The sequence below is a fragment of the Dipodomys spectabilis genome, unplaced genomic scaffold (genome assembly GCF_019054845.1).
Source record: "Dipodomys spectabilis isolate Male_0828 unplaced genomic scaffold, ASM1905484v1 ptg000095l, whole genome shotgun sequence".
Lineage (NCBI taxonomy): Eukaryota > Metazoa > Chordata > Mammalia > Rodentia > Heteromyidae > Dipodomys > Dipodomys spectabilis.
The window spans coordinates 1,796,899-1,820,391 of record NW_024870772.1 but is presented as its reverse complement, the minus strand read 5'-3'; the positions used below and the strand labels follow the sequence as shown (position 1 = coordinate 1,820,391).

Below are 23,493 nucleotides of genomic sequence, written 5' to 3'. Positions count from 1 at the left end.
ATGATGAGGCCACTACACAGTGCACGGACATTCATCAGATGCCTTGAACAAGCAGGCAGTATTTTGAAGAAAGGCCAATTGGAAGGAAAGTGTTAGAAGAATCATAAGATTTACATTTCTGCAAGTTTATACTATGTCTAAAGTCTAGCCTATAGCTAATAAGGGCCTAAGTTAGGGAAGTGGAGATATTGAGAAGAATAGGGTCAATTTAACAAATATTTAAGATGTTGACAGGTCTCAGAATGAAATGGGCATGGGAGTGAGATGAGGATGTCCAGCATAATCTTGCAATTTTAGGCATGATAACATTTTACACATTTACAAGGGAGACTGAAGCTTTTGGAATGCAATAGAAAATCAAGTTTGGATGTACCTTCTTATCACATAAGTTTTCCCATTTATAAAATTAACATACATGTCTCTTGCAAGCAAAAACTTGGAAAAGATAGAGGTACAAAAATCTCTATTTACAACTAACCACAACCACTGCTAAAATTTTCCAATCTGTCTTAATGTGGCAAATATTATAAGTAAAAAAAAAAAAAAAAAAAGGCTGGGAAGGTGGCTCAGTGGTAGAGTTCTTGCCTTGCATGTATGAAGCCCTGGGTTCGATTCCTCAGCACCACATAAGCAGAAAAAGCTGGAAGTGGTGCTGTGGCTCAAGTAGTAGACCACTAGCCTTGAGCTGAAGAGCTGAGGGACAGTGCCCAGGTCCAGAGTTCAGGCACCATGACTGGCAAAACAACAACAACAACAAACAAACCAACGCTCTGAGGATCTCGGGTCAAAGCCATCCTGAGCAGGAAAGTCTGTGGAACTCTTTTTTTGGTGGTCGTGGGGTTTGAGCTCTGGCCCTTGGCGCTGTCCCTCAGCTCTTCAGCTCAAGGCTAGCACTCTACCACTTGAGCCACAGCACCACTTCCTGTGAAACTCTTATTTCCAATAAACCACCAGAAAACCGGAGTGGCGTTGTGGCTCAACTGGTAGAGCACCTCCTTGAGCTGAAGAGCTGAGGGACAGGAGCCAGGCCCAGAGATCAAGCCCCAGGACAGGCAAAAAAAAAAAAAATACTACCTACCAGAGTTCAGGAGGCTCATACCTGTAATCATAGCTACTCAGGAGATGGAGATCTGCGGGTTGTAGCTCAGAGCCAGTTCAGGCAGGAAAGTCTGTGAGACTCCTATCTGTGATTAACCAGCATAAGGGACAAAGGTAAAGTACCGGCTTTGAGTAAAAGAGCGAAGGGATAGTGTGCAGGCTCCAAGTTGAAGCTCAATACCTGCATGAAATTAATAAATAAGGACATACAATCCCTACAAGAGAGACCCTCTGAGCCTACACCAGGCTGGGACTCCTTCTCACTCTCTTCCATGGAGAAGTCTGTACTTTTCTCCCTGCTCTTACCTGGGAAACAGGTATGGAGAAGACCTCATATGGCAGTCAGGAGTCCAGGTTGGAGCTTATTATACCAACCCACCAAATGCTAAGAGAATTTTCCTCAGTTTCATCTGGCATCTTACTCCTATTTTCAAATAAACTTTGTCTCTGCTCTTACTTCTCCTGTCTCATAATTCTTTATTTTGTGGAAAGAATCTAGTACTATTAGATGGTTTCATTTCTATACTTTTCAAAAGATGAAATTGCAATTCTTTGATTCTAGTCACTTTGGTAGCTTCAGCTGCTGAAATCCACATCCTGGGTCTGACTGTGACTTTGTTGCTAGAATTTAGTTTGAGGTGAGGCTAACTAAACCTCTAGCAGTCATTTCCAAACAGTATAATACATGTATGTATTAATCACAGTTAAAAATAACCCCACAAAACCCACAGAATGTATGTTCTTTTAGTAGTTGGGATTGTCTAGAATTTTAAAAATGTTTGTATCACTTACCACACGTAGCACTTTCCAAGTACAGCTTATTAGCTAAATATTTAACGTAAGAGTTCTTGGATATCCCCAAAGAGGGAAATTTCTCCCCCTCTTTCTTTCATCATTCCATTCCCTCCACAAGTGTGGCCTGATTTGTGGGTAGGCAGATGCTGATATGGTCCAGTCACTGGCCTCTCACTTCAGTAGGAACAATTGTATTTTAGAGACTCCTCAGCTCTTCTGATTACAGACAGAGCCAAAAAAAAAAAAAAAAGTTGAACAAAAATAAACCTACCAAATAAACACAGAAACCATCACTCCAATCCAGATGGTCTTCATTCAGAAGAGTAAATGGGTTCCAATCTAGCCTGTAGATCTCACTTCCAGGACATAGGAAATACAGAGAAAGAAATACGTTTAAAATACCACAAAGAAGCAAATAAGCCATAAGACAAATCAGATAATCAAATAATCAAATGCAGAGCCCAGTCCTTGGCTGGATTTCTTGATCTCAGTTGGCCAGCTGGTAAAGCTACTTTGGGGACTACGTGGGGCAATCTGAGTCGGGATTGGGTCTGAATTGTCAGTTTTTGTTAGATTTAGGTCTGTGTGGAAATGGTTTTCAGTAACGCCGGGAAGAGTCCTTTTAAAGAGACTGTGTATGTTGGAAGGTCTTGGACTTTAAAACTCTGCTGTAGAAACGGTGAGGGGTGCAGTTAGAAAAGGCGCCAACACGTGTTGAAGGCAGGCCTGAGGGGTATTCAGGACACCAGCCTCTGCTATGTGTGTGCCTTTCACATCAGGAAACGTAAACAACCAGCCGGAACAATTAAGACGTCGCCTCTATTTCAACCCGGGGAACCGATTTTCAGTTGAAGTTTAGGTGAAGTGGCACGTGGTACCTGGATGGGGCTTCCGGAGCCTCAGAGGGGAACGAGCTGGTGGCTGTCTGAAAACCTGAGTTCGCTGCCAGCATTAGAAAGGATGGGCCCGGGCGCAGCAACTCCAGCACGCTGCGGGGCCCGAGTGACTCTGTCACCTGGCTGCCTGCTGCGTGGAGCCAGGGTCGGGGTTTGGCTCTCAGGTGAGGGTGGTGACACTGTGACACATCCGGAAAGGGGCGGAGCAGGCCGGCCGGCGACAGAAACGCCAAGTTTGAACCCTCTGTAATTAGCGGGGCTTTGAGTGGCAGGTCCCTTCCAACACACCTGAAATCCGTGGGATCGGAGCTGGCCCCGGGGTGGCTGGGGGGAAGGGGGAGTTGACTGGCTGCACGTGCGGGTCATTCCCTTCACCTGCGGGCAGGAGGGTGCGGCGGTCCCCCGGGGTGGAAATGGGGGGGGGGCGGGAACCACCGAACCTGTGGAGGAGGCGGGAAGGGGGCGGAACTGCAGGCCGGACCGCCGCTGGGGCGGGGTCCTGCGGGGTCCAGCTGCAGGTGAAGGCGGGCCCGGCGGGGTCTGGCCGCTTTCGTCCCCGGAGGGAAGTTTGTTGGCCCGGAAAGGTGCAATTGTGTGCAGTTATTCCTGGTATGTCAGGCGGGCTGGGCGGCGGTGAGGAGAGGAGGGGTGGGGGGCGAGGGAGCCGCTTCCCGGGGCCGCTGGGAGAGAACAGGGGTGGGGTAAGGGGGACAGGACGGGCGGAGGCGGGAAGGATGCGGGTGCCGGGGCGCATCTCCTCCGGGGCGAGGACCGAGCGTGGCCCCCTGGCGGATGCCACCCCTGGCATCTCCCCGCCCAGCGGGTCGGCTCTCCGAGGGGGCCCGGGGGAGGGGGGGGGCTGGGCGGGGCCACGCGGGGAGGAGGGCTGCGCGGCGGGCCGGGCGGGGCGCGGCTCCCAGTCCGGTGCTCGTTCCTCGGCGTCGCGCGGGCGCGGGCTTGGGTCCCGCCGGTGGCTGCAGGTTTTTGACTTGGGGAAGTTTGGAGAAAGCCCCGCCCACCGGTGCGGGTGGAGTCCTTAAACTTGAACTTGCGAGCGCCACAGAGGGGAGGGGAGCCGGTGCTGGCAGCCGGAGCGTCCGTCCTCTCGCCGGGCCGAGACGCGTGGGGGGACACTGCGGGCTCCACGGCGCGCACCCCACCGAGCCTGTCTCTCCTCTCTCTGTCCTGGTCTAGCCCTAGTCATGGAGGAGGCAGAGGTCGACTGCTCCGGGGCGTTCGCCGAGGCTCAGAGATGGGTGGAGGTGAGTGCTGGTCCCGGCTTCTCCGGGCGGGCGTCGCGCGGGGTCGGTGGCCCAGGCTGCAGTCCGGGGGAGCTTTGCAAGTGCTGCCTTTAATGCCCATCTTAGTTTCGCGCCGTCCCACGGCCCCGGGGTGGCCACACGGAGGTCTCCCGAGGTCCCTCGGCGATCCCCCGCAAGAGCCCGGGACCCGCATCCCCGACGACCCGTCCGGAGCGCGGGGCGCGCAGCCGGGCCCGCAGTTTAGGGCGCATTTCTTTGGGCTGGCCAGATTAAAGGCGCCCCGAGCCTGCCCGGACCCGGGTGCGTTCCGTGTGGGCAGCGACCGAGCGGCCGCTGGAGGAGTCGGGCGCACCTGGAGCGTGGCTTTCTGCGGGCCGCGGCCGGAGCGCGGGGCTGGGGTGGTGGTGGGGGGCCGTCACGGGTTTCTAGATGGTTGTTGGGAAGAAGATACTCTGGGGCCACTCACCCCAAGATTGCTGCTTTCTCCGCCGTGGCTTTCCCAGGAGCTCTCCCATGGCTTTTCTTCCCGGAAAGACTGCATCAAAGCCTGGAAAGCTAGGAGGTCTGTGGTTGTCTCTCTCCTGAATTCTCCCTCCTCCTCTTTCTCCCTATCCTCCTCTCTCCTCTTTTCCTTCCTCCCTCCTTCCCTTCCCCTCAAACAAAGATTTGGATTAAGTATAAATATTTCTTTTTCATGAGAAAAATAACATTCTCAAGAATACTCGAACAGAATTGAATCATTATGAAGGGTTCCTGCCAGTGATCTTAGCTTCTCAGGAGGCTGAGTTCTGAGGATCATTGTTCAAGCAAAGTCAGCCTGGGCAGGAAAGTCAGTAAGGTTCTTTTCTCCAATTAATCAGCAAAAAGCAGAAGTGAGGCTGTGGCTCAAGTGGTACAATGCTAGCCTGAGTAAAACAAACAAACAACCCCCCCCCAAAAAAAAATCCCCAAAAACAAAACCTAAGGGATAGCTCCCAAGTCTCTCTCTCTCCTCTCTCTTTCTCACACACACACCCCAGAACAAATCATTCCTATCTTTTAAAAAGAAACCTAGGTATGTGGAAGAATACAGAGAATAAATGTCAACTGTTGTATTTCTGATATTGAATGAAAGAAATGTGAACTATGAGTAACTCTCCATTAGCCTGTAGGGCTATAAGAGATATAAGAAATTTGTAGAAGTGTAAGAAATTACTTAGCTTTGGATATCTTTCAGCATTGAAACCTTGAGCTGGTCTGAAGGTGACTTACCAAGCTGGAGAGAAGCATAAATACTGTATTTTGAACTGAAATGAGAGTGGAAAAATTCCAGCAAGGTAGTTAGGAGCAATAACTTCATTCATTCATAAACCTTAAAAGTTAAGGCTTGCAACTGTAATTTTCCATTAGTAATGTTTGCTCTGCATAATTTTAGAAAACCAGCTTGACACTTCATGTTTGAGTGCTGAGGATGGAGGGAAAGAATGAAAATAAAGGAACATTTTCCTTTCCTTTCCTTTCCTTCTTCCTTCCATCCTTCCATCTTTCCTTCTTCCCCCCCCTCCCCCACTTCTGCCTTACATGGCTCCGGTGTGGAGCTGGTATTTGCATGTTTTGTCTTTGCACAGGAAATATGTCAGTGTGGATCATTTTACACTCTTTTAACATTTAGATTTTACAAAGGTAACAATTCCTTGTTTGTGCCAGCTTGCTCATAATTGTGTGGGGTTTTGGTGAGACATTTGTATGTAACAAACTCCGGGAAAGTGTGATTATGATTATAGAGACTCGTTGTGCATGGTAAATGGGCTTGTCTTTCTACTACATGAAGCTGTTTATCAGAAATGAATGCACAGGTCTGTATGCATACACTGTGTGCTGTTCATTATTGCCAGACTGCCAAGGGGATCTAAAGCTTTCTTCATTCCTTTCATATAGTTAGTGAAATGAAAATTAAGATTCCTCCCCACCTCCCCAAGCCACTTGGATCACTGTCAATTGTTAAAGATATGTGCATATTCAAATATTCTTGGGGGATCTTCTGGAAATTGGAAGTGGTAGCAGTGGATTCATTGATAGTTTTTTTTTTTTTCTTTTTGTTTTGGTGCTGGTACTGGAGCTTAAACAAAGAGTGGGGCATCATCCCTTAGCTTTTTCACTTGTGGTCTACTTCTTCTTCTTCTTCTTCTTCTTTTTTTTTTGGGTCCGGTCATGGGGCCTGAACTCTGGGCCTGGGCGCTGTCCCTCAGCTCTTCAGCTCAAGGCTAGCACTCTACCACTTGAGCCACAGCGCCACTTCCAGCTTTTTTCTTTTTGCTTATGTGGTGCTGAGGAATCGAACCCAGGGCCTCAGACATGCAAGGCAAGCACTCTACCACTGAGCCACCTTCCCAGCCCCCTTGTGGTCTACTTCTTGAGCCACATTTCTACTTCTGGTTTTTGTTTTACTTGGAGATGAGAGTCTCATAGATTTTTCTGTTTTGACTGGCTTTGGACCAAGATCCTCAGATCTCAGCCTCCTAAATATCTAGGATTACAGGGCAAGCCACCTGTGCCCAGCTAACTTGTTAAGTTTATTTCTGTAGTCTGGGCCCACATTTCTCTATCTTATTAGCTTTTTTTTTTTTTTTATAACCAAAACACATTTTATGTTTGGTCCAAAGCAGCAGAATAAAATCAATGTCATTGTCATAATGTATTAATTTTAAGAACCTTTATTTGAAGATAAAATGTTGATTCTGAAGTATTTTATAAAGCATTTTGGAAAGTGAATAAGACTATAGTGTAAATTTCTCTCTTTGCTACCATTCTTGCTCCATTTTATCCCTTCCATGACTTTCTTTGTGTATATTAAAGCATAGTGGATCATTCACATACATATATATGTGAATATATACATAGATACACGTATGTATACTTACATGTAGATGTACATTCACAATGTACATAGGTTCACATGTATATTTACACATATATGCATGTGCTATAATATATAACGTGCATATAGAATGTGCCCGCTGTTTTATGTTCAGCTGTGATTTTCTGTTTAATCATAATATTGGTTTGTGTGTGTGTGTGTGTGTGTGTGTGTGTGTGTGTGTGTGATGCTGAGGATTTAACCTAGGGCCTATAAAGCTAAGGAAGTGCTGTATCATGGAGTTACAACTCCTGGCCCAGCACCTACAGTTTTGAATATCACAAAGTCAAGAAACTCAAGTAACCAAATTCCTATATCAGTATGTCTTTATATTTCCATTTTCTGTCAGTGATTTCATTTTTAAAGAGCAAATATGAATGTGATATGGTAGCTCACACTTGTCATCAGAGGTTGGGAGGATCCAGGGTCCAGGTCAGCCTAGACAAAAAAGTTTGCAAGACACCATCTTAGTGGAAAAAGCTGGGCTAGATAGTGTGTGCCTGTTATCCCAGCTATGGTAAGAAGCCAAAAATCGGAGGATCATGGTCCAAGTGCAGCTAGGCAAAAGGTGAGACCTTAAGTTAAAATAAACAGTGCAGGGAAGGACTGGATACCTGCCTTGTCAGTAGAGCCCTTGTCTAGAATCCATGATGCTCTGAAAACCCCAGGCTGCAAATAATGAATGAGTAAATAAATAAATAAAGTGTTAGTCTTATAACCAAAGTTAAAGTTATTATTATTTTTTGCAGGGGTGGGGGAGAAGGTGAAGTGGGAGGGCTAGTTGTTATTGTTTCTTTCCCTTCCTTCCTTCCTTCCTTCCTTCCTTCCTTCCTTCCTTCCTTCCTTCCTTCCTTCCTTCCTTCCTTCCTTCCTTCCTTCCTTCCTTCCTTCCTTCCTTCCTTCCTCAGGCCTGTGGCTTAAACTCAGGGCCTGGACACTGTCTCTGATCTTCTTTTGCCCAAGGCTAGCACTCCTCCACTTGAGCCACAACCCCACTTCCAGCTTTTTCTGTTTATGTGGTACTGAGGAATCGAACCCAGGACTTCATGCATGCTAGGCAAGCATTCTACCACTAAGCCACGTTCTCAGCCCCCAGTTGTTATTGCTAATTGCTTTCTCTTTTTGTTTATTTCAGATTGACTGATATTCTTTATATATGTGTGTATATATGGTATATATTTCATGTATTTGTGGATATTACATATATGCATACATATATACACTATCTTATTTGTCGCAACAAGTATAGAAAAGCTACCCTTTATGATACCCATTCCCCCCCCTCCCCCCCCAGATACTGGGTTATTACCTGGTTGGAAGGGCTGTTTGGAATATTAATAAAGCCACAGGGCTAGTTTATGATTAAACATTGGTTTACAACTGAGTTATGTAATGGTTTGAAGGCAAAAACCAAGGAGAAGCTTGATTCCAGCAAGGTCACCGAGTGAGTGATGGAGTGGCAGAAATACAGCCTAGACTCTCTAATTTTAGTTCTCTTCTACAGCACCTTTTAATTTTCCATACCTAATAGTTGCTTCGGTCTCTCTGTGTGGAACTTTGAAAAGCCTTACAGTAAACAGATAAAATACTGATGAGATTAAGAACTGGGTAGGTGGGTCTGGGCTTTGAGTCATTTTTATGACTGGGACAGAACAGAGTTAGTTCACCACCTCCTGTTTGCCTGCCCTGCATGTTATCTCTGGGTTTGATTCTTTCAGTATCATTATCCTGTAAAAGGACCTAAGCGTGCTAACTTCAGTTCATTGCCAAGTCTGGCACCAGAATATGAGTCCTGCAACTGTGGGTATTCCAATTGGTCCACCTCTATTGCTATGAGCAAAATACCTAAATGTTTTCCTACTTTTCTCTGTAGACTTCATCTTTTCTACTCATAGTTACCACAGTCTGTTGTGTAAGAGTTGGCACGGGGTAAATGAATGCTCAGTGCATACGGCCTTACATGCAGCAAAGAGGTAAAAAAAGGTCTCATGAATGTGTTCTATATGAAGTCAAAGACATGCATTTGAAAATGGTACAGAATGCATAGAAGCTTTGTGTGTGTGTGTGAATGAATGAATGAGTGAATATTGGAGCTTGAACTACCGGGTCTTGCACTCTCAGTTGGCTTTTTCCACTTGAGGCCAGAGTCTACCACTTGAACCACAGCTCCATTTTCAGGTTTTTTTGGTAGATAAGAGTCTCATAGACTTTTCTGCCCATGCTGGCTTCAAACATAGATCCTCAGATCGCAGCTTTCTAAGTAGCTAGGATTACAGGTGTGAGCCACCATTGCTTGGCTGAAACATTTTTGATAATTACATGTAATTTCAACTACAGATTGAATTAAGACTTGGTCTGAAAGTTCCTCACTCTATAATGAACTTGATGTTTAAGCAAGTATAATCTACGCTTGTAACTAGTAGCTGAGTCCCAGCCTGTCATAAGTAGTGGCCAGCTGTTCAAACCAATGCACAAATAAGCACAAATAAGACAAATGCCAGCCTGTAGTCAAGGAGGCTGTCTCTACACCTCATTCCTATTTTCTGAATGCAAATTCTTTAAAATTTTTTTTTTTCTGGCTACAAAAACGATATCTACCCATGTTTGATGAGGTGGGACATTTTAAACTTATTTTTTGGTCCAGACTACTAAACAAATAAAGGCAATCAACAACTGCAAAACTCAACTTATTGTGATTTTGGGTTTTAATATAATCAACAGGATGGAATGAAAATGCTATGATGGTAGAAAATTGGTTTTAAAATCCTAAGGTTATGTGCCCCATCATGACGCTCCTTGCTCCCATGGTGCAGTGAGCTTCTTCTCATTTGCTTCTTCTCATGCTGGAAGTTCCCACTCAAATGCTTGCGTGCCCGCTCAACCAATATAAAGGGTGAAGTGACACATGCACAACCTGTCGAGCAATCAATGCAAAGTCCAAGGAGGAGATACGGGATGATCCCGGTACTATAACAATCACCTCTGGAGAGGACTCCGTGGACTCCTCTTTGGGCCCCTTCTTCTGATGGATATGAGGTCTTTCCTTTTACTTATTTGTGTGTGTGTGTGTGTGTGTGTGTGTGTGTGTGTGTGTGTGTGCGTGCGTGCGTGCGTGTGTGTGTGTGCGTGTGTGTGTGTGTGCGTGTGTGTGCGTGCGTGTGTGTGTGCGTGCGTGCGCGCGCGCGTGCGTGTGCGTGCGCGCGCACCAGGCCTGGGGCTTAAATTAAGGGTCTGGGCCCTGTACTGAGCTTTGCTGCTCAAGGCTAGCACTCTGCCACTTAAAGAACAAATTTTTGTGGTTAGCTGGATATAAGATTCTCGTGGACTTTCTTGCCTGGACTGGCTTTGAATTAAGATGCTCCGATCTCAGCTTCCCGAGTAGTTAGGATTACAGGTGAGCTACTAATGTTCAGCTCAGAGTAGTTTATTCTGACAATGTTTACCTGCAGTGAAATGCACAGATTTTTAGGTGTACAGTTGCAAGTCTTTTGTCAAATGTATCTAGCCATATAACCAGGCCTTCTAGGTCTAAAGAAGTGGTTCACATGTTAGAATGTTAAGGCTTTGAGTTCAAATCCCAGTACCACATTACAAAACAAACTCCCCTCTCAGAAGGGACCTCATTCTCTGACCCTCCTAAAAACACCAGAGTTCTAGTTTCTTACACTGTAGATTTCTCAAGACTGAGCAGTCAAGAAATGTTTCCATCCTATTTTCCTTTTAGGACCTTCCAATAAAGTTCAGGTTGCCTTTGAACTCACAAGTAGCCCAGGCTGGCCTTGAACTCGCCATCTTCTTCCCTCAGTTTCCCCAGTACTGGGATTATGTGCTGGCACATGGTATGCCACCATGTGGCATTTTAATTTTTCATGTGGCATTTTGCTGTTTCTTGGACACAGCATCTCCATCTGGCAAATAAGACAGGAAATCCTAGGAAAGGGAGGAGTGGCCAAAAGTGAGGGCCTTCTTAAGCGCTGATGGGAAGGAACTGATTCACACAAATAGGAACCAGGGCAGGGATGCCATTAGAACTGGCTGACTCCAGGAAGCCTAAACAGAGGTGGAGGGACTTCCTGAGGAACTGGGAGGGTTCAGGACAGTGTCCGACATTCAGAGCACTTTCCATACACCAGTGCGCTGAAGGCTGCAAATGATAGCCTCTTTCATAAAGTAGAGGAAAATACAGAACTTATACCTTTAGGGGCTGGGAAGGTGGCTCAGTGGCAGAGCACTTGCCTTGCATGCCTGAGGCCCTGGGTTCGATTCCTCAGCACCACATAAAGAAAAAAGCCAGAAGTGGCGCTGTGGCTCAAGTGGTAGAGCGTTAGCCTTGAGCTGCAGAGCTGAGGGACAGCGCCCAGGCCCAGAGTTCAGACCCCACGACCGGAACCCAAAAAAAAAAAAAAAAAAAAGAACTTATACCTTTAATAAAACACTGCCTCTAAACCAGTGAGGGAACAGGCGCACTGGGGTGAAGGGAAGGAATGAGTTCATACTTACTGATAGTATCACATAGCTTGGAGCTAATTTGCAGTCCTTTTCAGTGACTGCAAAGCTGAGAACATTGACTTCTTCAAGTGCTGGGCAGAATTAGGAATTAGCATTTGTATTTTCCTCCTAAACAAGTAGATGAAAGAAAGATGCATATTAATGCCCTTTTTCTCAGATGATGGAGGAAATGGAGCGTTTGTGGAACAGGTAGTTCATTGGATTTCCTCCAATGAGGGAGAGGCAGCTCAGTGACCTCAGAGAAGGCTAGCTGGAATCCTGGTTGCCCATGAGAAGGAATCTGAGGACTCTGCTGTTTGTTCAGCCATCTGTAAGGCACACACACACGTCCTAATGCTGCACCTTGGTGTGTGTGTGGGGCGAGGTGGGGGGGAGATAGAGGGGAGGCCTGCGCTCGCACCAGAGCCTGCACAGATGCAGGCAGTCCGCTTCTAGTTCTCTTTGCGTGTTTAGGACCCAGCTCTCTTCCTCTGATGCTGAGTGCTTTGGGTTGGTAAGGACCTTTGTAAGACTAATGCATTCTTTTTACCTCCGCCCTTCGTCTTCAAACTGCTTCTCAACCTACTAGCATTTGTATTCAATATAGAAAAACATGCCAAGTGCTGGTGGCTCATGCCTGTAATCTAGCTACCCAGGAAGGAGAGATCTGGAGATCATGGTTAGAAGCTAGCCTGGGAAAGTCCATGAGCTGCTTATCTCCAGTTAACTCCCCAAAAGTCAGAAGTGGAGCTGTGGCAGAGTAGTAGAATGCTATCGTTGAGCACAAAAGCTCAGGGACAACACTCAGGTGCAGAGTTCAAGCCCCAGGACTGGCATTAATTTAGAGAATGTTAGTTATGAGAACAAAGCAACGTCCACCCAACCTTTTCAGTGTGTCAAAGGTCCACTGTTTTTGTAGTTCCCACATACAGATTGAGTTGTTGGTGATCTATTATTGCCCCACCCTTCTTGACTTCATGCTTGAAATGGGCCTCTTTCATAAATGGAAGGAAGATACACAGAATTTATGCCATTACTACACAGTGATCCTGAAGCAGTAAGGAGATGGACCCACCCCCCTGGGTAAAGGTTCTCAAACGCTTGTTGAATGAATGTATGTTTCGTGTCTACTCCAAAGATTGGGCTTCTTTAATTGGTTACAGATCTCCTTAAGCCTGTTAACTATCAAAAAATGTCTTGGAGCCTGAGGAAATGATAAATTATGCATATCTGGACTTACACTTTAGTTTGCAAAGGTAATTACTGGGTGTGTGTTTAAAAACACCTTTGATGTACCAAAGCTCTTAATAAGGATAATAGCTGTCATATCTGTACAACTTTGGAAGGAAGGTTTAACCTACTCAATGCACTGCTTTGCTTTAAAGAGATGGGCGTTAGCAAGTCCTACAGATGAATCACAGTGGCTCCACTAAGAGCCTATCCAAAGATTATAACATACCCTTGAAGACTAGTTCTTCATCGGATGCCAGCAATAGCTCAGCCTTGTAATTCTAGCTTCTCAAGAGGAGGTTTGGAAGATAACATGGTGGTTTGAAGCCATCCTGAGAAGATCCCATGCACATAATAACTAGCAAAAAGCAAGGCTGGAGATATGGCTTCCTTGTAGAGCACTAGCTGTGCAAGCAAACTGAGCTAGCTAAAAGCTCTGAGTTCAAAACCCAGCACCATCGAACAGTTTTCATTTCTAGGATTATTCTCATTCCTGGGGTCAGGAGCTCCATTTAGGGCTTCTGTGCATTTTTGTGATAACACTAGACATGACTGTCTGCAGGTGACAGACAGTGGTGGTGATCATGTTGAGACAGGTTTGAACAGTGTGTCTGGGTTCAGAGGGCAGAATTGGGACTACTGTGTTCTCACTGTGAGGTTTCTTAGTCAATAGTGACCTTTTTGGAAGTGAGGCACAAGTACCTCTTACCTATAATCCTAGCTACTCAGGAGGCGGAGATCTGCTGATCAAAGGTCAAAGCTAAAAAGTCCATGAGACTCTTATCACCAGTTAACCATCAAAAGCCAGAAGTGGAACTGGTGGCTCAAGTTGTAAAGTGCCAGCCTTGAATGTAAAGCTAAACAAGAGTATGTTTCTGAGTTCAAGCCCCGGTACCAGCACATGCATATCCCTGCATGAATGTGTGTGTGCGTGCACACACACAGAGAAGACTCTTCTATCAAGAACTATACCCTAGTGAATTGACTTGAATACTGAATTGCTTCTTGTGAAGTTATTCTCCATCTTTTAATTAGAGATGGAATCTGGTGGTCTTTTCTGCCAAGGCTGGCTTTGGACTTGAGTCCTCCAGGTTGCAGCCTCCTGAATAGGTAGTATGATGGGTGTAAGCCACTGGCGCCTGGCTAGAATCAGCTTCTTATGTGACTTCCGTTTCAGTTGATCATGTGTACTCCCAATTGTACAAACTTACCAGATAGTGCTTTATAGCATGTGCCATGGGTTGGTTTTTGGTACTAGTTGTTGAAGTTGTGGACTTACTCTTGCTAGACAAGTGTTCTACTACTTGAGTCATGGCTCAGCACTTTTGTTCTTTAAATTTGTTTTTCAGATAGAATTTTATACTTTTGCCTTGCCTGGCCTCAAATTGCTCCCAAATAGCTGGGATTATAGAGTGCTCCACCATGCCCAGCTTATCTTTTCTGATAAGGAAAGTTTCCTGGTCATGTTTTAGGCTTATATACTGGAAATAAGACTATGATAAGATATTTTCCCTTTTTGCTTTGATTGAAATTTGGCTTAGATATGTGAACTCAGAAAGAAATATCTAAATTATTTTGTTTTATGACCATTTCATAATCTTAAAGGAAGAGAAGACATACTGGGCGCTGGTGGCTCACGCCTGTGATCCTAGCTACTCAGGAGGCTGAGATCTGAGGATCTCGGTTCAAAGCCAGTCTGGGCAGGAAAGATTGGAGATAGGAAAGACTCCTATCTCCAATAAACCACCAGAAAACCGGAAGTGGCGCTGTAGCTCAAGTGGTAGAGTGCTAGCCTTGAGCTGAAGAGCTGAGGGACAGCACTCAGGCCCAGAGTTCAAGCCCCACGACCAACAAAAAAAAAAAAAAAAGGAAGAGAAGACATTGCTAACCTCATTATTTCTTTAGTTCTATAATTCCTCTTTCTCAGATTTTTATGTCTTATATTTCCGCGTGAATGAGAAGAAAAATAAGCAATCAGTTTTTTTTTTGTTATCCAAAGAAAGTATTGTTAGTCTGTCAAAAGCATCAAACATAGTAGGTACAACCTTCCCTCTTAAGATATTACCTCTTAATATATTTAATTGGCCTATTTCTCTTGGTACTTTTTGTTGTTGTTGTTGTTGTCAGTTATGGGGCTTGAACTCTGGGCCCAAACATTGTTTCTCAGCTCTTCAGCTCAAGGCTAGCGCCTGTTCCTCAGCTCTTCAGCTCAAGGCTAGTGCTCTACCACTTGAGCCACTGTGCCACTTCCACTTTTCTGAGTGGTTTATTGGAGATAAGAGTCTCATGGACTTTGTAGCCTCTAGTTCCCCTCTGGTGAACATGTATATACCATACATGTGATCAGCAGCATGGGATTATTTAGTAGTGATCCGACCAGATGAATGGAAGTCCTTTGTTTCTTAAGTCCTGTTAATTTTGTCGTATCACCTAACATTTTGGATTTAACATCCGCTTATCAGGGAGACCAGGTACCATTTGTCTCTTTGCTCTTGGCTTACCTCGCTCAACATGATTTCTTCTAGCTCCATCTATTTCCCCGCAAATGCCATTATTTTGTCATTTCTAATGGCTGCATAATATTCCATTGTAGGCACATGTATTTAAAACAAGACTCTTATTTCTTCTTCTCACCCTCTACCTGCTCCATTTCTGGTCCTAGTAAGTGATAATTCTGTTGCTTTACCTCGTTGAAGTTATTATTCACATCCAGTGATGTGAATTGTACTCTGATGGAATTGTACTCTTAAGACCACAGTACTGAAATTATCAATGCAGGTTACTATATAACATCTTAAATTTGAAGCACAAGGCTCTGTTCTATTTTAGAAAACCATGATCTGGGTTTACTGAAGATCATCCGGAAGTCACTTAGATCTTGTCCTGACATTATTTCTCCTTTCCTGAATGGGAGAAAACTATCTCCTCTCCTCAGTTTTTTTTTAATCTCAAAATAATTTTGTCAGGATATTTTGTTTTCAAAATTTAGAAGCTTGTTATGTGAATGGTTTTGATATAGCAACTTTAAAAAGCGTATAGAAGCATATTAACCACATGTAGCAAGAAAGGAAATAAAACTTTTCTACTTTTTAATGTAGTTGTCTAGTGAGTGGCAATATGGACTTTGCCCTGTCATATGCCTGTTCATTTTCTATGGGCCAGCATGGTAGAGGGCTAGGGGAGCCATAGGCAAAGCTCAGACATGAGAGACCCAGAGTAGAATATACCAGCCTAAATTCTGACAACTATAAAGGAAAACTGCACGTTGGCTATGAGGTTAATTGAATGTGAAATACATGTAGCAATTCAACAAATGGCAATTGCCATATTATCGTTGTGCTATTAGAATCTTGTAACAATAAATATAGATCCTTAGATGATTTGTTTGTTTCCTAGGAAAGTTACTTGGTGTATATAGGAATGTGTGTGTGTGTACCATGGTGTATTTAGATAATGTCTTATTTGTTCTGACATTTGATTTATAAAGATGAGTCTTCATTAAGTTCTCATATATTCTTTTTTAAGAAAATATATTCTTAAGCTGCAATGAAAACAAAAAGCCCCTTCCACCAATGAGACTTTGAGTAATTTTGTCCCTCCCTTTCCCTTCTTCCCTAATTTCTTTACAGGTTTTACTATGAAGACCAGGCTGGCTTTGAACACAAGATCTTTTGCCTCGGCTTCACGTGTACTGGATTATAAGTTTTTCCAACCATGTCCAGTGTAACTCCTGTCTCCTTTCTCCTCTTGGGAATCCATGTGTTATTTTAGCATTCATTAGCTATGAATTCTTTCCTCTCAATAGTCTTTTAGGAAAATCCTACGGCTAGTGGACTAGTCATGGTTATTGCTGTTGAAAACACAGCCAAATGTTCCTGAGCTCAGGGTTCCCTCCTTTTAACTGCTACCTGCCTACTTGAAGCATCAGATGAAGGAGTTGTGTATATAGAGTCTATATATTAAATTTCTTCTTTTCAAAGATGTCTTTTTTTTTGTCCTTATATATTACTCTAGGAATATTTGTCTGTCTTTGTCTCAGCTATTTTTTGTTGCTTACACATCTTTTTTTCTCTTTAAATTACATTTCATGTATTTCATGTATGTGTGTCTATGTGTCTTTTGTGTTGTCTTACTAATTTAGTTCTTCTGCTTTCAGTTTAGAAAAGGCAATTGGGAGACCTTTCAAGAACATTTTATAATGCCTTGCTGAAAATGAGCCTAATGAAATATTTTAGAGACAAGCTTTTATAGTCCCTGAAGAAAGTGCATTTTTAGATGTTTTATTCAAAGAATACAGTTTATACAACTGCTTCTTTTTAAGCCATCTTGCAAACATTTTTAGAGTTGGAACTTCTTATAAGACCTGAAAGGTACAACTTGCCAAATAGTTGATACTTTTGAAATTTGGGCCTAGTTCTGGTAAAAGAATGTGGTTGACAGCCACACTACCATTTACAGTAATCCTTTTTATGTAAGGAAATGCATCTACTTGGCTTAATAAATTCCAGATGAGTTTCTGGCAGCTTGATGATTGCCAAGTCATTGAAATTCAGGTTTCATTATTTCGTTTAGTTACAGCGGCCCTCTCTGCTTGTGATGGCCTGTGTGGTGTTCAAATGCTATGTAAAACTGGAGCACTTTCAGGGGGGGTCATTTTGGGGTACAGAGTATGATGCCTCTGCAGTTGGCATGATCTAATCTGAAAGTTGTCACACATTTCCTGCTCCAGGGTTAACCTTGGCCATAGGAGATCAAGTTGAAGACCCGGGAAGTTCTGCTTGTGTCATAAAGAACTTCCTTAAAAGCTCACCTAGGCATTTCCACTTACCTCTCTTGCTAAACTCTATAGGGATGTCTGCAAAATGTTTTTAGCTGATCACATCATTATTTTCAATAATATGGTGTGTCCATTACTAAGGAGGAAGAGATTTCCAGTATTTGGTTGGCAGTTAAAGGTCATGTTTATTGGTTGATTTTTTTTTCCCATTCTCACAGCATTTTGCTTGGTTATGATTGCAATAATTGTATCAGCTCTCTGAGGATTTTATAACACTGCTTTTCCTCTCTTTCTGCAGGCTGTTTCTTCCCAGTAACTTCTCTGTTTTTCTTTTTGTTTTACATCGGAGGTTTTAAAAAAAAAAAAACTTTTTCGTGATCTTTTCTTACCATTTGCTGCATTCTATACCAGTCTTGATATCCAGCCATGTTCCTCATTCCTTTCCCTTGGCAAAGGACCCCTTGCTCCTGGACTCTGGACATTTCTGGGAGAACCAGCATATGCTTTGTTTCCTCTCTATCCATCACCTCTCCTGAAGTTTAAACTTCATTCTACTCAGTCAGGAAGATGATTCCATCTACTTTCCAACTTCCAGAAGTTTCCTCGTTGTTTTAATCAACTCTTTCCTCTTTTCTGGTAGTCCTTTCTTGGTCTTATGATGTTTCTCTCTTAGCTCTTATGAGATAAAGCCTTGAATTACTCTGCTGCCATTTTGATGGGGTCTGGAGAGGCAATTAAGAGATGTGTAGATAGTTCATTGAACAGAAGGTGGGTGTATGTGTGTATGTGTGTGTTTGTGTGTATTTTAGGCATTCAATACACAACTGAATAGTAGAAAAGCATGGAGTGAATGAGAGTTACAATTCCTGAAGAGGTATCATTGCACATAAGTAAAGTGAATATCACTGTATTAAAGTAAAAAAAAATAATGCTTTTTTGATAAAATTGAATTGGAGGGTGCACACATAAATCTTGAATCTGCATAATGGCATTAGACAAATTTGTAGCATGAATAATTAGTGAAAGTAGGACAAGCAGAAAAATCTCTACAATGAAGACTATTGCCATAGATAAGTTCAAATTCCTGTTTCTACTCCATTCCAGTACCTGTGCTAGTGAGGGGTAACAAATGTAAACTGCAGCGGTGAGATCAGAGTCAGATACAGAATCGAGCCCCATCCAAGCTCTCATCAGCCCAGCATTTGCCCACATGCTTTCATTACTTGGAGGGCAGTGTATAGAAGGCAAAAATGAACCATGCCTACCATGTAATAGGAACCAGAAATGAAGGTTTAATTTAAAAATTTATTGTTATCAATATTTGGTGCTGGGAGTTGAACCGAAGGCCTTGCACCTTCTAAGTACATGCTATACCAGTGAGGTATACACTACTAGCCAGAGATTGACCTTCCTTCCTTTCTCCTTCCCTCCTTCCCTCCTTCTCTCCCTCCCTCTCTCCCCTTTCCTTCCTTCCTTCCTTCCTTCTTCCTTCCTTCCTTCCTTCCTTCCTTCCTTCCTTCCTTCCTTCCTTCCTTCCTTCCTTCCTTCCTTCCTTCCTTCCTTCCTTTCTTTCTCTTCTCCCTTCTCCCTTCCTCTTCTTCCATCTTTCTACCTCCTTCACACCCTCTTTCTCCTTCCCATCCCTTTCTCTTTCCCTCTATTCTTTCTTCCTCCCTCCCTTCCTTCCTCCTTCCCTTCTTCTTTCCTGTGTGGTACTAGGGATTGGGGATTAAACTCAGGGCCTTATGCCTGCAGAGGGATCAAGTACTCTACCACTTAGCCATGTGCCCCAGTCCCTTTTACTTTAGTTTGTTTTTGGTAGGGTCTTGCACTTTTTCCTAAGCCTTCATTGGATCTTGGTCATCCTTTCTTCACCTCTTGAGTAGCTGAGATTACAGGTGTGGGCCATTACTCCTGGCCCACGTATTAAATATTTTAGTGCACCAAGCGCCTGGTGGCTCACAACTGTAATCCTAGCTACTGAGGAGGCTGAGATCTGAGGATCGTGCTTCAAAGCCAGCATGGGCAGGAAAGTCTGTGAGACTCTTATCTTCAATAAACCACTAGAAAACTGGAAGTGGCGCTGTGGCTCAAGTGGCAGAGCCCTCGCCTTGAGCTGAAGAGCGCAAGAACAACACCAAAGCCCAGAGTTCAAGCCCCACGGCCCACCAAAAAAAATTTTTTTTAGTGCTGGCATCATTGTTATATTTTGGGGTTTTGTTGCAGCACTGTAGATTGAACCCACATGCCTTATGCATGTTAAGGCAATTGCTTTACCACTAAACCACATCTGTGGCTGCCCTCCTTCCCCCCACCCCCACCTTCCCACATTTTTCAATGCTGGGGATTGAACCCAGGGCCTTGCACATGCTGCACAAGCACTACTACTGAGCTGTTCTCCATTGTGTGATTTCCCTACAAAACAGTGACACTCCTGTCGTGCTTCACTTGATTTAGCCACAAGTTCCTCACTCTTCTCATTCTTTTTGTGCTGTGTAACTCAGGCTGGCCTCGAACTTGTGATCCTCTTGACTCTTTCCTGAGTGCTAGGATTATAGGTATTTACCATTACACCAGGCTGTTATAAGCTACAAAAGGGTGCAATTATCTAGCACCTAGATGGTACATTCAGTTCTTCCTGAGTAAGACCGAAGACTTGGCACGTTAGAGGTTTAGATTCTGAAGGGAAGAAATGCCAAGTAAGAGAAGCAAAGCCATGAATGAAATTGAATGCAGTCAACAATAGCTCTGAATATACTCTGGGTCTGAAATAGCAGAATCCAATGATTAGTTTTCTGTTAGTCTAGTGATTTACACCTGTACTTATGGTGCCATAAGTCACAGATAATTTATAGCTTGCCTTTATGAATATTGGAAATTCCTATGTATTATATAAACGAGTTGAAATTATATTACTTACTTATTGCATAATGATCTTAAAGTTAGCAAATAAATCATTGCAATCCATTGTGTACTTTTATTTCTCTTTGTAGCCATATTGCATCTCTCAATGGAGATCATAATTAAATCATAAAGCAACACCATTTATCTACCTACTTGCCTACTTATATATATGTGGTACTGAGGCTTGAACTCAGGGAGTCACTCTCTCAGTTTTGTTTTTTTTTCAAGGCTAGCACTCTACTTCTTGAGCCACACATCTACTTCTGGCTTTTTTTTCTTGTTGATTGGAGATGAGTCTCTTGGATTTGTCTGTCTCGGCTGACTTTGAACCGCAGTCCTCAGATCTCAGCCCCCAGAGTAGTTGGGGTTTATAGATATGAGCCACCAGCACCTGACTTTTTTTTTCATATAAAAATTACCTTTTTTTCACTACTAGCCTCTATCCTTTCCCCAAATAAGACATTTGGGGCGTATTTCAGGATTCATTCCAGCAGCATACAGGTGACAACTTCCTGGGAATAGACTTTAAAGAAGGAAAGCTCTTATGAATATGTAGATGGAGGTCAGGAAACCCACAGGAGTCCAGAGTAGATGCCTTGAGGAGGCATCTCCTGAATGGCCAGAAAGCTTTGAGAGAGAAACACTATGGCTGAAAACCAGAAAGACAAATCTGGGGACCAAGAAGTCAGGGTAGTCATTTCCCCTCCCCGCTTCCTTCATGCTGAAGGGAGCTGGTCCAGTAATAGTTCCCTTAGCTCCTTCCTGGAGTCCTGTTAATGTAGGCCCTGGAGAGGTGCTCAGCTTAGATGTGAGGTGTGAGGTTGGGAGTAGTCCATCATAATCTTACCCAGTCCTAACCTGTTTACAAATGCGTTAGGCTTTCTACAAAAAAAATTTTTTTGTGCTAGTTGTGTGGCTTGAACTCAGGACCTGGGTGATATAACTGAGCTTTTTCCGCTCAAGGCTGGCACTCTGCCACTTGCGTCACATCTCCACTTTTGGCTTTTTGGTAGTTCATTAGAGATAAGGTACTCACAGACTTTTCTGCCTGGGCTGGCTTTGAACTCAGTTCTTTGATTCTCAGTTCTCAGCCACCTGACTAGCTAGGATTATAGAGCACCAGTATCCAGCTCAAATGAACTATTAATATTTCTTAATATTGACCATCTCCAGCAATTGAGATTGGTTGTTCAAATTTATATTAATTTTTTTTAACTTTAGCCTTTTTGGTATATGGGGATATTTTTACACTTTGAAACTTGGCCTATGACATTTTCTCCTAAATTATGGCTTTGGAATGGCTGAATGCATACTTTGTATTTCTGAGGGGTTGTCATGGTGATGGTTTCTGAGGTGCCATGTTTAGCCTGTGGTCACTAGACTATAGAGGGTTTATAGTTAGAACCAGTGGAGCAAAATCATAGCCAGGAAGTTTCCTCTGGCTGTAAAACACATGGCTCTTGGAGAGGTTGTGTCAGTGCTCTTGGCTATGAAGAGACTTGGTTTAGGCTGGCATATTGGCAAGATCTCTGAGACCTGCCCTGTGGAGAGGGTGCGTCTGGCTGCAGGATTCTCCTTCCCTGTTATTTTTCCCTGTCCAGTCAACGATCAAGGATGAACCAAGCATCACTCTTTATTTCTGTTGGCCATTCTCTCTGGTCCTCACAAAAGGGTGGTGGATTTTTAATCTCCAGTACCTCCGAATGTCATCTATTTTCAAATAATCTTTTGTTGTTGTTGTTGTTGTTGTTCATGGGGCTTGAACTCTGGGCCTGGCACTGTCCCTCAGCTCTTCAGCTCAAGGTTAGTGCTCTACCACTTGAGCCACAGTGCTACTTCCGGCTTTTTCTGCTTATGTGGTGCTGAGGAATTGAACCCAGGGCCTCATCATGCAAGGCTGCAAGCACTCTACCACTGAGACACCTTCCCAGCCCCATCAAATAGTCTTTTTATTTTCAGGTAGTTTGTGACAGGATCTCATTGATTAGCCCAGTCTGAACCTTAGTGCATTCCCTAGACTGTCCTTGAACTTGCAATGCTCCTGCTTCAACTTCTCCAGTGCTGGGATTTCAGGGATGCATAGCACACTATAATTCTGGCTTTGGAAATCCATTACTTCTGTCTTTTCATTGGTAATCAAGTTAAAATGGGGTCATTAGGGCAATTGGATAGTTTCCTTATGCCAAGGGTGACTTTGGGTACAGAGATAGATGCATACTGATGGAAAGTGGCTCTGTGCAGATCAGGAATTTAGAGTGACATTTCTGTAAGCAAATGAATGGTAGATTGCCAGCAAGCCAGCTGAAAGTTGGGGAAGGCAAGAAAAGTCCCTTTCCTTACCTGTTTCAGGAGAGCATGGCTCTGCAATGCTCCCAATTTTAGGCTTCTAGACTTCAGAATTTTGAAACAATAAACTTCTGTTCTTGGTGACGAAGTTGTACTATTTTGTTACAACATCCCTAGCATACTAATTAATACACTTACTATCACTGATGATAGCTGATTCGATAATTTTTTTTTTACCAATCTTCCGTGTGTGTGTGTGTGTGTGTGTGTGTGTGTGTGTGTGTGTGTGAATATGAATATGTTTGGGGGACATCAGTTAATTTAATGTTCTAATCAAGGAACACCTGAAGCATCGTTCTGGAATTCCCACATTATAGACTTTGGACCAAATAGACTCAGCTATTATGCTCCAAGATTCCGTCCTGGGAGACAGAACAGGGAAAGAATTTTACTTCCAGTGAATCTGTTTCCGCTTAAGAGTGACACTCACTCCAAATGCGTTCCTATTATCTTCACACACACTTCTCTAATTAAAGGTCAAGTTGAGCATCTCCTTATACCTCTGCATTTTTTCTTCAATAAACACCCTTCTTAGATCTTTTTTTCATTGGTTACTTACTTTCTTACTGCCATAGAAATATGCTTTGTATTTGATATAATCTCTTGTATTTAAACATTTCAAGTATCTTCTCCAAGGCCTTCACAGACCTTGAACCACACAGCTCTATTTCTGCTTTCTGACTTTTTTGGTCTTTTATTGGAGATTAGAGTCTCAAGGACTTTCCTGCATGGGCTGAGTTCAAATGTTGATCCTCAGATCTCAGCCCTGGAGTAACTAGGATTATAGGTATGTGCTACTGG

At 43.6% G+C, this 23,493-nt stretch overlaps 1 protein-coding gene across 5 annotated transcripts in view; it reads left to right on the top strand.

Annotated features, from left to right (window-relative positions):
• The first annotated feature begins 3,870 nt into the window (after window positions 1–3,870).
• Lmo7 (LIM domain 7) overlaps window positions 3,871–23,493 on the top strand; it is a 191,151-nt gene continuing 171,528 nt past the window's right edge. For 3 of the 5 annotated variants that reach the window (XM_042685401.1, XM_042685402.1, XM_042685399.1), the window contains exon 1: window positions 3,878–4,051. In XM_042685401.1, the coding sequence (XP_042541335.1) occupies window positions 4,042–4,051 (10 nt within the window). In that variant the 5' untranslated portion in view covers window positions 3,878–4,041. Of the gene's footprint in view, window positions 4,052–23,493 lie in introns of all 5 variants that reach the window. The other 2 variants (XM_042685403.1, XM_042685400.1) reach the window with 2 other exon arrangements.